The 15,359-nt window shown below is 37.3% G+C and overlaps 1 protein-coding gene across 8 annotated transcripts in view; it reads left to right on the top strand.

The window, feature by feature from the left end:
• Positions 1-15,359, top strand: part of FAM184A (family with sequence similarity 184 member A) — a 79,874-nt gene that overhangs the window by 48,399 nt on the left and 16,116 nt on the right. For 5 of the 8 annotated variants that reach the window (XM_075087524.1, XM_075087528.1, XM_075087523.1 and 2 more), the window contains exons 9-10: positions 73-223; positions 11,493-11,534. In XM_075087524.1, coding sequence (XP_074943625.1) covers positions 73-223; positions 11,493-11,534 — 193 coding nt within the window. The remainder of the gene's footprint in view (positions 1-72; positions 224-11,492; positions 11,535-15,359) is intronic. The other 3 variants (XM_075087527.1, XM_075087525.1, XM_075087522.1) reach the window with 1 other exon arrangement.

Raw genomic sequence — 15,359 nt, 5'->3', positions numbered from 1 at the left:
TGAGTTCTTAATTCTTTTTCACTTCTTGCACGAGGTCCCACTGCATTTTAGTTATTTGACCTTTGCTTTTAGACAGGAATGTAATAAGCTTCGTGAAGAGCTGAGGCTTCAGCATGAAGAGGATAAGAAGGCAGCCATGACTCAGCTGTTGCAGCTGAAAGAACGTGAAAAAAATGCAGCAAGGGATGGATGGCAAAAAAAAGTTGAAGATCTTTTAGACCAGGTAACTATGGTCTCTTTGAGAATTGTAAGGCCATTACAATTTAGTTGCTGGTGGTCTTCTACCAGCTTACTACAGGAAGTTGGTTGTGGCATCTCTCTTTGAAATGAAATTTGTTAGCATAATGCTTTTTAAACCTAGTTATTATCAAATTTTTCAAGTAATATGTGAAGATGCCTTAAAATTACATTAATGTTGTTCTTGCACTAAATGTGAATAAAACTTTAAAGTTTTTTTTGGGGGAAGTGGGAGGCTGTTGACAGTTTCACCTCTTTGCTATAAGATTTTTTTTGATTCTCTGTCTGCTCACCTATCCTATGGTAAATATTTACGAATGCTAATTGTTTGGACTTGGAGGTATCCCTTACCTTCACAATGACAACACTGTACACATCACCGAGAAGTCAAAATGTCCCTCAGTTTCTGTGACACATTTATTACAGCTATTCTTCTCTTAAGTGATTTTGAACATTATTTTTGGGATAATTTTTTATAAATACTGAGGTTTTTAATTGCAACTCATATTAAAAACTCAGTTATGTTAGATAATTCACAGAAAGTACTTGCTTTGTACTTTTTCCAAACCGTAAATGCTATAGAACTAGTTTTATTGACTGTGGTTTGAAAGAATAGCTGATAATGAACAAATATATTTTAAAGTAAGAGAAACAGATTTTGGAACTCATTGAATGACTGTGATTTTAGGGTGTTATTGTGGGATGGCTTTTAATTTGCTGTCTAACTTGAGAAGTCTAACAACTGAACATGCACTGGATCATACAGTTTCTTACAGGAACACATAACAAGGTATTTTGTTGACAAGAGAATTTAAGCTTAAAATGTTGTGGCTTAAGCTCATAAAAGCTGAAGGTTTTCAAAGTTCTTGGTCTGCTGCTTTTTACAACATAAATGTAATAAGACTGGGACTCATTTGATTTTTAAGTTTCAATTACTGCCTGTACCCAAGCTTTATTTACTCTCTTTACTTCCACCTATAAACAGTGTTTTCTCTGGGAAAGTACAATTTGAAAGGGATATGTTAAACCTTCTGTAGTTTTATTATACTTCTAAAATACTTTCCTTATCTCTAACTTTTAAAAATAGCATAATAAATCTAATGTGCAGTTTCAGAATGGAAAATTAGTATGTTATTTCTGCAAATGGAAGAAATTTTGGAATCAGAAAGCTCAGGAAGCTAACTGTAGTAAGGAGTTTTACTATAGAATTTGCAGACATAGGAAGTGGTTTGCATATACAAATGGTTGGGTTTGATTTTTTCTTCTTCGTTCCTTTTACTCTACCAAAGAGCTGTACTGTTTCATAACAGCATGTGTGTTTGGAGGACTAATAAGAAAATAAACTATGGGAGTCTTCACTTCTTTCTTTAGTCCAGCTGTTGCTTTTCCATACCAGTGTTTGAGTTGGATAGGTATTTCATAAAGATTGAAAAGTTATTGTTGGTTGTAGGGAATTAAGCTTTCCCTCTGTGAGGATCTACATTTTATCCATTACACCTGGATGAGAGAGAATTCCAGACCACAGCGTACAAGATGGGTAACTTAACTCTTAGAGAAATGGGTCTGTAGTAAGTTCCTCCTGATTGCAGTATACAAAGGGTAGCCTCTGAGAGTTACACTGACCTGAATCATAGAATCATAGACTGACTTAGGTTGGACCTCACAGGTCATCTAGTGCAACTTCCTGCTCAAGTCAGTCAACACTGGATTTGAACCAGGTTGCTTAGGGCTTTGCCCAGTCAGGTCCTGAATAACCTCCAAGGATAAAGATTCCACAGCCTCTCTGAATAATCTCTTCTAGTGCTTAATTATCCTCATAGTGAGTTTGGGGTTTTGGTTGGGTTTTTTTGTTTTTTTTAATATTTAGTCAGAACCTCCTCTGTTTCAGTTTGTGATCATTGCCTCTCATTGTCCTGTTGTGCACCACTGTAACAAGGCTGGGTCCACTTTCTCCATAACCACCTCATAGGTACTGGAAAGCTATGAAGTCCCACAAAACCTCCTCTTTAGACTGAACAAAACTTGTTACCTCAGCAGGATTTATGTTCCAGTCCCAGCCACCTTGGTGGTAACTCTCCACTGAACATGTTCAAATTTATTGACATTTGTCTTGTACTGTGGTAACTAAAGCTGAATGGACCAGAGAAGGAGACAGAATGTGCCCTCCAGGTGTTGTGTGACAGGTGCTAAGTCAAAGGGACTGATCGCTTCCCTCAAACTACTGGTCATTCCTACAGCCCAGTATGCTGCTGGCATTTATTGCTGCCAGGCCACACTGCTGATGCATGTTTAGCCTATTGTTAATTAGGTTATGTGGAGCAGATCTGTAACCCAGTATGAACCAGTGCAGGGGTTTAGTCCATCTCGTGTAAAGGTCTTAAGGTCTTTGCATTTGTCCTCGTTGAGTTTCATGAGGCTCCTGTCAGCCCATACCTATAACCTGTATAGGCCCCCCCTAATTGGCAGCCCTACCTTTCAATGTATTGTGTCCCCTCCACTGTGCCTTGCTCCACCTTCTATTCTTTCCATTTTGGTGTCATCCATAAACTCTATGTACTATCTGTCTCCTCCTCCAGATCATTGATTGAGTACTAAAATGAATAGGCCCTGGAACAGACACCTTCAGAATTCTACATGTAACAAGCTTTCAGATAGAGTGAACCATTAACTGCTACTCTTTCAGCTTGATAATCCGGCCAGTCTCATCTATCTGGTAGCCCACCCATCTGAATTGTGATACAATAAGATACAAGGATGTTAAAAATCTTGCTGAAGTCATGGTCACAAATACCCACTGCTCTCCCCTCATCTACAGATCTAGTCATTTCATCATAGATGAAAATCAAAGACAGTATTTCCTTTATGGAAGAGTGTGGAAAATTTGTGGTATGTGTTTCATACTGCAAAGATTACTATACACTTCAGTTGTGTTAATCAAGAATGATGCTATTCTGAGCGGAAACTGCATTGGGCCCGCTGTGAAGCTACAAGAGTTAGTGCAAGAAGACTAGCTGTGCTTGGCAATCTGTAAACAGGCAATAAGACTGTAGTTTAAACAGACTGGAGACAGCAACAAAAGTGAGATTCTTCTGCTGTTACACACACACCCCACACACCCCTCACACACACACCCCCCGCCACCATTGGGAAGAATTCAAATTTCAGTTCATCAAAAGGGTATCTGCTCATACCTGTCTTCTTTCAACTACACTGACCTCGAACAGGCTGGGATACTGCAGTAGGAGTGTAAAAATGTTACTTTGTTATACCCAGCCCCAGTCTTCATTAGTGGGAAGATGCATTTAAAACCCATTTGGAAGATATGAAGTCTGTGTAAGAATTAGGAAGAGAGCAGAGATCCAACTGGTTGGTTTTTTTCTGCAATTCAGATTTTTATACCTGAAAGTATTGGTCTGGTCTATACCAGCAGTACTGTACAATGTTTTATCAAGATAATACAAGAGCGAGGTATCTGCTAAATAATTTCTAAACTAACTTGGCGAAAAATGTGGTCTACGTGTGCTGTTTGTGTTGAGAAAGTATCTAGAGCTTCACTACGTAGTTGTATAAATGCTGTACAGAAAGGTTGATTCAGAAATTAAATGCTCATCATGTTGCAGTATAAGGCATTCCAGAAAGATGTAATGAACATGAATTATTGGGGGGTGTGTGTAATTTAAGAAATCATTTCTAGACAGAAGTGAGGTAAGTATCATGTACAGTGCAAACTAGTGAAAATAACATGCTTTTTAATATGGGAAATAGTGTTGATTCATAAGTTTATCATATATTCTCACTCCTACAGATACATAACTTTCTAATATGTATTGATGCATCTCAGATTTGATTTAAAAACAAGCTACAGAGAAGTGTAGCACCTAACTTGAAGTATAGGAATGGTTGTGTAAGCAAAGTGTTGAAAAACAGGTTTAAATTAATGGAGAGAAGTGACACAGTATAGTTAAACTGTAGAAAAATGCAACACAGGGTTTGCCTATCTTGAAATACTGCTGACTGGTGCCAGAAAAACTGAGTTCTGAAAAAAATCCATTCTTATGTAGCTTCATACTATTATGTGACCAAGTATTAGTGTGATGTTCTTCTTTCTGACTTTGCCAACTTTTCACACATGAAGATACCATCTTCTATTAATGGAAATACTAGAAGTAGTACAGTGAGAATGGACAAAAGCATACTACCTACACTTTGGTAGTGGATATTTATTTTTCTTGCTGCAAAGATTCTCTCCTTTTTTCGAAAGAAAAAAAAAATAAAAAAAACCTTAGAAGTTCCCTATTCAGAGTTTGTTTCTGTGATGGTGTGTTCCTTTTTAAACTGTCAAAGTAAGTAAGAGAAACTTTGATTTACATCAAAATGTAAATACTTCTTTCTGATGTAGACATTATTCAAATTGTAGTTTTCAGAAAATTTCAAACTCAATCTTAAAACCCCAGCCACTGAGTATACTCTTGTTCGTGAAGAGGAGTTTGTAGAAGAGTCACGGAGCTCCTGTGCACACCTGTAAATGACCATTGACCAGGCTTCTACCAGAGGGCAGTTATTGATCCATCTTCATTTGCCTATGTGGAGGTGTTTATCACAGAGCTGGTGTGCATGCACGTTAGCAGAATCGGGGAAAAGCTACTTTCTTTCCCCAGCACAAAGATTACTGGCCTGTTCCACAGCCTGGGTAATCCTTGCTTTAGAAAATTTGCTGTCAAATGGGTGCTGGAAATTTCTACAGAAAATAACCTGAACATACCTGATATCAGTTTCCTGAAAGAAGGGAGATTAATTTTCAGCACAGAATCATTTTACTCTGCTTCCCATCACTTGATATTGTCCTGAATACACTGTGTAAAGGCTTGTCTGTCAGAAGCAGAGGGGAAGTAAATTTTAAGTAACTCCTCAATCCTAATTCTCTTTGGTTATTCTTGCATTTGATAATACTAGTAAGGCTACCATGACATCTAGTGGATGGTAGAGGATTTTGAGCAAGATTTAAAAAGCACTTAAAAATCTGAAATGCTGAAATCCGAAAGAATTTTAAAAGAAATCATGCCAAAGAGGGAGCAAAGAGCATAGGGCACCTGGAATGCAGTTCAGAGTAATGTTTTATGTCTCTTCTTTCATCTATAGATATTTGTTGCTTTTCCAAAGGGGCGCCACTTTCTGCATCTCTTGGAAACTTCGCAGAAGTGACTACAGCTCTCAAAACTGAGGTCTTAATGGGGCTGTGCCACAACTCCTGCGGGCCTCACAGAGAATCAGGGGAGCTTTGAGAGCTTCTGCCTAGATCCAGTGCCCATAAACATCCTGCCTCTCACCACTGATCTAGAAGAACCGGTACTCCTGTATTCTAAGTGGGAAGCCTATGCTTTAAGGAAGTCAAACACTATTGTACATGAGCGTGTGAATAGTTCTGTAATCCAGAATCATGGCAGCCCTCAGAGGGCCATCTGTTGAGGGTGCTTCCCCCTGTTTCATGACCGTGTGTACTTCTCAGTAAAGAATCCCCTGTGTTCTGGGCTCCCTCTTCTATGCAGAGGTGTGATCCTGAAGATTGGTTGATGCATTTGTTCTATCCATGTTGGTCATTGGGATTTTATCTCAAACATGGGAACAAATGCCTAGCATTCAGCTGCACTGTCTCTTTTTCTGAGCTTTTAGTTTCTGAGCTTTTTTCAGGCTGTACTGCGCTGTCATTGCTTTACTCTGTGTTTAAAAGATCCTGAATGTAACAGAGGAAATTCATTAAAGACCATTCACAATTAAGAGCTACTCAGCAATACAAACAAAAGCAACAGAACAAATCAGTTTTAAAAGTTTTTTCAGTGGGATACAGTAGGAGCACTACAAATGTTAGCTTGTTGCTCTGTTTAAGAATAAACATGTTACTGGACTTCTTTTTCATCTCTTTTGGTTTCTTCTGCATTTAATTATTTTCTCTGATGGTGTTGTGTTTAAATTTAAAAATATATCTAGGCTGATGTTTGAAATTACAGCATCTTCATTTCCAAAGAAACTTGTCCATTTGATCATAGACTTCTAATTGGAATTTAATAGTACAAGGTTTTGTTTGGCAGTGTTTGAGTTAGTAAATCAGGAGGAGAGTGAAAGAATCTCTAATTCTACCTGTCAATGGATGAAAAGAACATAAAATTCTTAGTATAGTATGTAATTAATAATGCATGAGTCAGTTCCAAATACCAAATTAAACTCTTTTCTAAGTTTACACTTCCAAAACTGGTAAATAGAAATCTAAGCCAAACCCAACAGCAATACCATTCCCCAAATAACATTTTTAACCTATATCTCTCTATGTTTTTCCCTTAAATATAAGATAAAGACTCTGGGAAGAATCTAGTTTTAAAACATCACCTGTAGCCTCTTTGCTCCAGTAGCTTTTGCGTAGGTTCAAAACCAATGAAAACAGTGGACCCAGGGTGGAATAAGATTAGGTGGGGCAAAATTTGTCTGAGCTTCGGCAGATTAATAAAATTCTACATTAAGGGCACTTATTGGCAGATACCTCTGTGCTCCAGGAAGGATCAGCCAAGATGCATATATAGTCTTTAAAATCCTGACAGCATTATGACAAATAGGTAAAATCAAATTAAGTTCTAGTACCATTCCCAAAACTTCAAAAATTAGCAGGAGATTCAAATGATCCTGTCTTTCCCTGACCATTGAACCTACAGTTTGTCAGATTAAAAGCATATAATCCAAAATCCAAACAGGTGAAAATATGTCAAAATACCTAGGCATTTTGCCTAGCAGTTTGATAGACTCCTACAACTGGAAAAGAGCTCTATCTTTTTAAAGCAATAGGAGAGTACTCCACCTCGTGATAGCCTGGACACAGCACATTCTCTCAGGGTTGCTACGAAAACAGGAGCAAATCAGGACCGATTAGATCCCAGAGGTAGTTACACTTTTCAGAATGCCTTAAATATACTTCATTTTCTGCAATAGAAAACTGTTGGGTTTTGAGAGAGAGGGAAGGGCCTCTAAATGCTGCTTTTTCTTACCAGTCAGAGAAGGCAAGCTTTGATGCAGCTCTCACATTCCTAGCATGTCACAAGCCTCAAGCGAAGTACAAAACGTTGTAGTAGGAAACAGCTGCTTTCCAAATCTCTGCAGAGTTGTGTCGCGTAAGCACTGCGCAGCAAGAGACAGTACATCTGCTGACAAATCCATCTTTCTCTTCAAACCAAAGATGTATCTCGAGGGAGAGTTTTGGGGCAGTTGTTCTTGTTAGCTGGATAAAATGGACTTACGCCAAAGGTCCCTTCAGCTTCTTTAGTAGGCATCTCAGAAACTAGTTTCTTTTACGAACAGCTGATGGATGCACATAGGTTTTCTTCTTCAGAAAGGTCAGCAGCGTCTATTGGAGGTCATTCTTAGAATGAGGCAAAGACTGCATAGCAATCTAGATCTCCTTTGATACAACAGATAAAGGTTGGACCTTCCCCAGTTAAGGTCTTGGGCATTACACAAGAATTCTTGTTGCCAGCAGTATTTTGAAAATTCAGTAAACTGTATACTGAAGTCAGATATTGACACAATTTGACATTGACATATCAATGTGAAAGTGTTCCATAACTGATCTTTGGGTGACGTGAAGACTGATGCTGAAATTCAGTGTCAAGCCCCTGTAAGCTGGCTGAAAGTAATTTTTAGCCAAGGGAAACAATGAAATGAGAGAACTTCCATGCATCCAATAAGCTAATGTCTTGCAGAAAGCAATGCAACTGAATAAAAATGTGAAAATGTCAGTGGTGTGGTAAATTTCCTTCTTGAGGAAAATGACACCATTTGATCACCAAGTATGGCCCATGTGACAGTCATTGTGGTGGGAACACAAACAACTGTTCATTACAGCAAGTAAACCCAAAGCTTGAATAGTTCGAAATCTCTCAATCTGTGCTTTACTACAACACAAATTGGCCCAAATAAATTGGAAACTCGGCTCTTTTAGGAGAGATGTTGAAATAGAGGTGGGAACACAGATCTTTCCCAGTGCGTTGAGTGTAATATTTTTCGGTCCTGCTGAGTAGCCCGCAATGATCAGTGGGTTCTAAGTTGCAGCAACCTCTTTGCTGTTCCTTTGGGTCATGAGGAAGTTCTCTTGGTTACATCTGAGGCTTAGCTGTGCATATGCTGAGGGTGGAGAAGAAAATACTTCTACTGAAGAATGAGACGGCAAAATAAGTAAAAGCAGGATAGCTAATACGTATGCAGTGAATAAAGATGGGCTTTCAGAAGTTCTTATACACCCAAGAAATGTTAATTCATTTGTACTTCATATATCAGTGAAGCCTGATTTCAAAGAGAATTAAACAAAGGTTTCCTGTAGCACAATAATATCACAAACCAATAATCCTGAATTCCAACCTGTAGAAATAGAGTTATTATTAAACACGTCCTCCCTCTTTTTTTCTCATCGCTTCTCCCCATCATAGAAATACAGCGAGTAATAATTATGCCTGCATTCTTTTTGGTTCTCATCGCTTTTTCCCCAGATCATCGACCTTGCTGTGGAAATTGTCCTAAGGATGTTTTGAATTTCTATGGAATTTCTTAATATACTTCAACCAGACTGATTTTGGAGTTCTCCATTCTGAATGTGTCTTGCAAACGTTTCAATATGGAGCTGCATCTGATTATATTGCTACACATTTTGCTGGAATCAGCCCCCATGCCAGCTGACTAGCCTATATAATTCTAATTTGCTATTCTATCATCTATGTATTATATGAGAATATTTTCTATCTAATAAAGGATGAAAGTAATAAATTGTGGTCAGGTTTAGTATTCATCCTAGTGAATAACTGATTTCAGTGGTGCTTCACCACTAGCTGTTTTTGAGATAAAGTAAGTTGGTTTTAATCTTTTAAAGTATCCTTTAATAATATTGTGTAAGCGCATGCTTTGATCAGAATCTCATGTGATAATAAATTGGAGACCATTTAAAAGTCCTCCTAAATGTTCTTTCTGTACAGGAGTATTTATTGCCCAAGTTTGTAGTGTTGTCAAAGCAAGAAATCAGGTTTTCTTTAGCAGGTCTTTATTCCATTGTTACAGTGACTGAAAATCATCTTATTTTCATACTTGAAGATTTTCTTGATTGACTCCTAAATCATATTTTCCAGTCTTTTTTCCAGGACTAATGTTTAGCTAGCTGTCCTGTAATTAAATGCTTTTGAATAGTGATACAATACTTAGACTTCCAGATTTATAAGGTACTTGTGTATTTCAAGTTTTGTTAAAAATCGATAAGCTCTATTTACTGTATATTCAACATTGCTGTGTGTCTTTTTAGAACCCATAGGAATGTCAAATATATAAGTTCAGCTTTATTAAAAAATAACTTTTTTTTTCTCCGTGCATGGATGTCTTTTTTGCCAAGAAGATCTGAGCATTTAATAGTTATTTTTTTTGCACAAGATAATAACTGTTCTCATTTTACAGTTCAGAAATGTGGGTTGCAGATAGATTGCTTTGAGTGAGGAAGCCTAAGAAATTGTGACAAATCTAAATACTGAACTCAGCTCGAAAGTATTAGTAGAGAACCTTTACCAAAAGTTCATTTTAATTCCAACTGTTCTCTAGATCTCTGGAAAACTTTTAAATTTGGTAAAATCACATGTATTAAAACAGTTAGCCCATCTTAGTACTTTTAGTTATACGATCAGTTTCAAAGCAAAGCAAGAGCAGTTTGTTTCTTGGTGAAAGAAATCTGTTATTCTGCAAGCAGCAGGGGCAACTCTTGTTTCTTACATGGCATTTTTAATAGGATAGACCTCAGATACAGCCTCGCAAAAGTATATTTTACATGGAATTTCTTTTCAGCGTAGAACATTATTAAACCTTCTGCTTCAGTTCTAAAATCTAAATGCTTCTTAGTTGTACTACAGCGGTGGCTAGATATGCTCATCAAAATTAAGTCCCAAACACTCTAGAAATGGAACCTTTATTTAGCAAGAGTTCATTCCTTCTCTTAACAGCTTCCCCCCTAAACAAACCAGACAGATGGGAAAGGAAGCACAAGAGAAACAGGTGGATTTGTTCAGATTGGCACTGTCAAAATCCGGTGTTGAAATCGGAGCTGTTGGATGCCAGTTTGTTGTCTTGTGCGCTGGAGTATGATGCCTCCTGGTGGTACATCCTTGCATAGAAAATTGTTGCTTGTAACTCCCTTAAAATTTTAATACAGTAATTTTGGATATTCCACAATAACGTATTTTTATATTGTGCCTTTTTGTAGGTTCAGGAGAATGAATAATAATTTCTTTTTATGTTTTGACAACGTATTATCTAAAAGATCCCAACTATAGGCTTCCAAGCTCATGTCAAAATACCTCTTGTCTCCTGGAGAAAGCCATCATCTTGACTGACCCGTGCCAAAGGGGAGATTGGTCATGCTGGATTTGAAATTGCTCTCACTTAGTTTCTGATGACTGTTGTGTGCATGTGTGTGCACCTATCTATACCATTTATATATATACATATATATAAAAACACACAGGCTTTTTAATATATATATGAATGATGTATATGATTTGTATAATCAATAATATTTCATATGGAGCATTTACTTGGAAATATGTTTTTATTTTTTGCTTTTCATTAGCAATCAATACTGGTATAAGTGGTACATTAAGTCATTTTTTGCTGGAGACTTTCAGGAAGAGTGTTCTATGTACCCACCTTGTTCTGAATTTTAAGAAAAATAAGAGAAGTATTTTAATATGAATATGTCTTCATTACAGACTAAACTCATTTTCTGCCCTTTAGTGGTGAAATTTGATCTTTAATATGATGTGTTTAATATGCTTGTGATATTTCAGAGAAACAGCTGACTGTTGACTGAGTCCTTATGTAACATCTTTTCTAATAGTAATGCAAATTGGTGTAATTCATGATTTCTTCCCAAAATTATTTGCCATAAAGGAGGAGAGAAAACTGTTGGTTAATTTTAGAAGTGCTCAGCTGCATAATATATAAGTATATAGTAAAATTACATTGAAGAGTCCTGTATGTCCAAAACATAACACAGGAAAATGCATCATCCTGTTCTGTGTTCAGTAGTTTATTAAGTTATATTTTTTTCCAGATAGTTTTCAACTTATTTTTCCCTGATCAAATTATAATTAATGCTCTATGTTTTACTCTCCCTTCCTTATCCCTTTTTCTTTTACTTAGTTGATTTCTGAATGTTTCCCTTTATTCCTGTGATCTTTTCTTCATAGCGGCACTGTCTCGGTGAAGCTTTGCATAAATCTATCAGCAATGTAAGTGATTTGCACTTACAGTTTGTAAACAGGGCATGTTTGGACTAATAAATCTGCATATGCTCTAGTACTGCTTTAGAGCTTTAGCCTATGAAATAGCAGACGTAATATTTGAGAGGAGAACGTTTGCTGCTAGTTATCAAAAGCTTGTGTACTGCATCCATTCATCTGTGTACATGTGTGCATCATTGGACATCAAACACTACGTACATGGTCATAATATAAGCAGCGTTTTTATGTCATTGTTAAAGCAAGCAAGCTTGTGGGCAGTGCAAGTGTGTATTGCAGAGCTTTCTACAAAGCATGAGATTGATGCTGTATTATAATTTGCAGTTTTGCAGTGCAAATCATAATTGTAGCCAAAAATATTCTTTCTTTCTATTTTTTTTATTTTTAAAATTCTTAACAATGTTTTCAATGTGCTGAAAGCTTTGGATAAAAGTATTGAAAGTTCAGAAAATAGTGCTTAGAACTGTTTTCTTTTGAATCCTCAGTACAGGAGTATATGGAAGGGATGCTCCAAAGACATGCGAAGGGCGACATTAATGTTTTCAAAAATGTGCTCTTAAGGATATCAGTGTATGTACTGAGTAGTCAACGTAATGTTTAAAAATATGTACTCTTCTAAAAATAGCTGTCAGATCTCTAATATTTGATGTATTTTCAACAAAAAACACCCATTATTATTACAAGGGTAGACTAAGCTTGTTAGAATGCTTGTTATGCTTGTTAGACTCATTTAATCCTCATTGTCCTTCTATTTTCCATACAGTCTATTTGTGCAAATAGGCATCTCTAGAGGCTGTGGTTTTGCAGTCAGTCTAACTTGAGGGAAGTGTGAACTGCTCCTGAGAAGGGTATTCCTGATCTCTTCTAAGATGGCTTCCTGGCCAGACGTCAGACTTCTCTTGGTCATCTCAGTTAAAATGTTTTCTGCATTTCCAAGAAATGAAAATTGTTTTGCCCTTGGCCCAGGCTAAAAATGTTTAGAAATTATATACTGAGAATTATCAGAATTTGGAGCAGGTACTTACATGAGAGACAGATTTAACTTCAAGACAAAAATACATTTTTCATGTCATCTTAATAAAAATTTGGCTAAGATACCATGATCGACTCCATTTGAATGTTGTCATGAAAGGCTTTTTAGAGTATGATGATTAAATTACCTGAGGTTCTGCAGGACTGAGCAGGACTGCCCCTACCGTTGTACCTCCTGGTGGCCATGGTGAATGGGACAGGGCGACGGTGAGAAACCTGAGGGACAGAAACATGGTGGGAGGGACAAGTAAGCATGGACAGAACATCTGTCCGGTCTCTCAGTGTTTCTGCCACAGGCACTCGGAGGAGGAGGAAGAGGACCTGAGTGAAAATTGTGGGATTTCCGTCGTATGAGATTTTCAAGGAGTAAGTTGTGTATAGAGTTCCCACCTGGTGCAAAGAATTGGACTGAATAATCTCTTAAGACTATTATAACTGCACGTTTCTATGATACTAAAAGTTGAGTTAGAAGAAAAGATCAGAGGAGGGGGAGAGATACGGAGTGTGGGGTGGATGGAAGGCAAGGAGTAGAGAGGCTAGAGCCAAGTCGCAGTAGTGGTGTCAGGGAAACAAACAAAAAAAAACAACAAACCTGAGAGTTTATGGATGGTGTTTAAATAGGAGCAGAGGTAATCTAAAGAAGTGTAAGAATTACTTAAAAGCCCAGGGTTGAAATAGACCTCCAGGCAGGGTCTGGTTTTTGGTAGTTGCAGTCTGGCAGAGAAACGGGAAATAAGGCAAGGCTTACAGGTGAAAAGAGGGACCCAGGCAGGTATGAGGTTACAGAAAGGTGGGGAAGGAGAAGGGCCCAACAGTGAACGTGGGATGAATTAGAGTAGATGGGGATGTGAGTAGACCAAAGGGGAGTTTAGATAAGATAGTTGGGTTTGTTTTTTTTTTTTTCCCCTGGAGAAGGAAGGCAATAGCACGTTGCAATACCAGGTGATGATACACAGATGAAAATTCAGAGCTGGCCGTGTTGGCAATTGCATGCTGCAAACTAACCGCATCAGTGGCGTGAGTTTCTAGGGTTTAAGAGAAAGGACAATATGTGGTTGTCTGAGCAGCATGGCAGCCCTGGCCATGGTATGCTGAAAGAGATCAGCCGAGAAGTCCTGGGGCTTCTGAGGAAATTAGAACTCCATGATACGAGAAGGAATTTTTTGTATAGATAAGTAACTGATTGAAAGATAGGTACTAAATACAGTGTTAGCACAGTGAAAGTAGCTTATCAGTGGAGTTATGCTGACGTTCAACATGTTTTCTTTTGCGCATTGTTTATGAATAAGTAAGGTGGGCAGGTTTGCAGCTTAAAAATGTTACTCAGGGTGGGAAGGACAGGTTGTTTGAAGAATTACAGAATAGCTGTAAAAAGCCAAGGACTTGGCAATGAAACGGCAGATGAAATTCAGTGTAAAGTGCAAAGTGATACACAAGGAAAAAAAAAAAATTCTACCTTCTTGTGTAAAATGATGAACCTTACCTTGACCTATTACAACTAGAGAGTAGATTTGGGGACCATGATACATAATTCCATTAAAACATTACCTTGGTGCTCAGTAGCAGTCACAAAAGCAAATAAAACATTAGGAATGTAGGAGAGAAATGGAGAATGTAATATATAAAACCATATAAACCACTATATAAAACCAGAGTTTACTCTTACTTTAAATACCTTATGCTGTTTTGGTCTTAAAAAGAAATAGTAGAAAAGGGGCAAAAGGAGGAGAAATGTGACGATAGATAGGAAATAGCTTTCTTAGAAGCAGTGACTCATTAAGCCAAAACTGTTTAGTATGGAAAAGGGCGTAAGGTGGGAACTTATGGAGATCTACAGAAACATGAGTAGGATAGACTAAATGAAAAGGGAACTTCTTTTGACTCCTTTTGATTACAACTATTAGAGGTCATCATGTTAAATTGACACATCTGTATGGAACTTGGCACAGGATACTGTGGATACTAAAAGCTTTTATGGATTCAGATAGTGGCTGTATTTAATTAATATTTCTTACATGAATTTGCCCCAAAATACCTCTTCTGGTTTAGGAAGGATTGCTGGATGCTGGTAGAGTCAAGATCCCTGCATTTATGCCTCGGCCATGTTTTCCCCGGGTAGCCCAGGTTGGCCGTTTCTGGAGGCAGAATGGGAGATCAGACAAACCTTTGGTCTGACACTGTACAATCTGTATGTGACATTTATATTTAATGTACTTAGTAAAAGGTTTTACATGTATAGTTCAGATTACAAAATGTAGTATAGGACTTCACTATACTCCTTCAGTTGTAGCTCATCTGTTTCAAAGGTACCTGAAGTAAAATACCATTGATATAGTATACTTAGAAGGTAGAGTACATATGCCCAGACACAAAGACACAGTGTATTTGAAATACAACAAGCCATGCTCATTTCATTCAAATTAATTTGCTTATTTTGTTTTAGTGCTAATTTTCCTTTAAGAGTAGCTTTTTTTCTTTCAAATCTGCTTAAGCTGTGTCCTTCTGAAAAAAACAACCCCACATGTTCGACAATAATGTTTGTGCTGCAAGTTGTCCTTGGTATGCTGCTATTAATTTTTTTGTGAAGTGGTGGGTTTTAATGTTCTATAAATCAATAAATTGATGTGCAATGTCGCTACTAATTTGTCATAATTAATTTTAAGATATGCTGAATCAAATGACACTATCAGACTTTCATTTATAATTCAATTATATGTAATGCTCTGAGGCTTGAATCAGTATCCTTACTGATTCAAATTCTTTGTTACATGGAAATTTTATTTT

The sequence above is a fragment of the Phalacrocorax aristotelis genome, chromosome 3, assembly GCF_949628215.1.
Source record: "Phalacrocorax aristotelis chromosome 3, bGulAri2.1, whole genome shotgun sequence".
In the NCBI taxonomy this organism is placed as follows: Eukaryota; Metazoa; Chordata; class Aves; order Suliformes; family Phalacrocoracidae; genus Phalacrocorax; species Phalacrocorax aristotelis.
The sequence above is the reverse complement of the archived record's forward strand: the minus strand, read 5'-3'. Positions and strand labels throughout refer to the sequence as shown.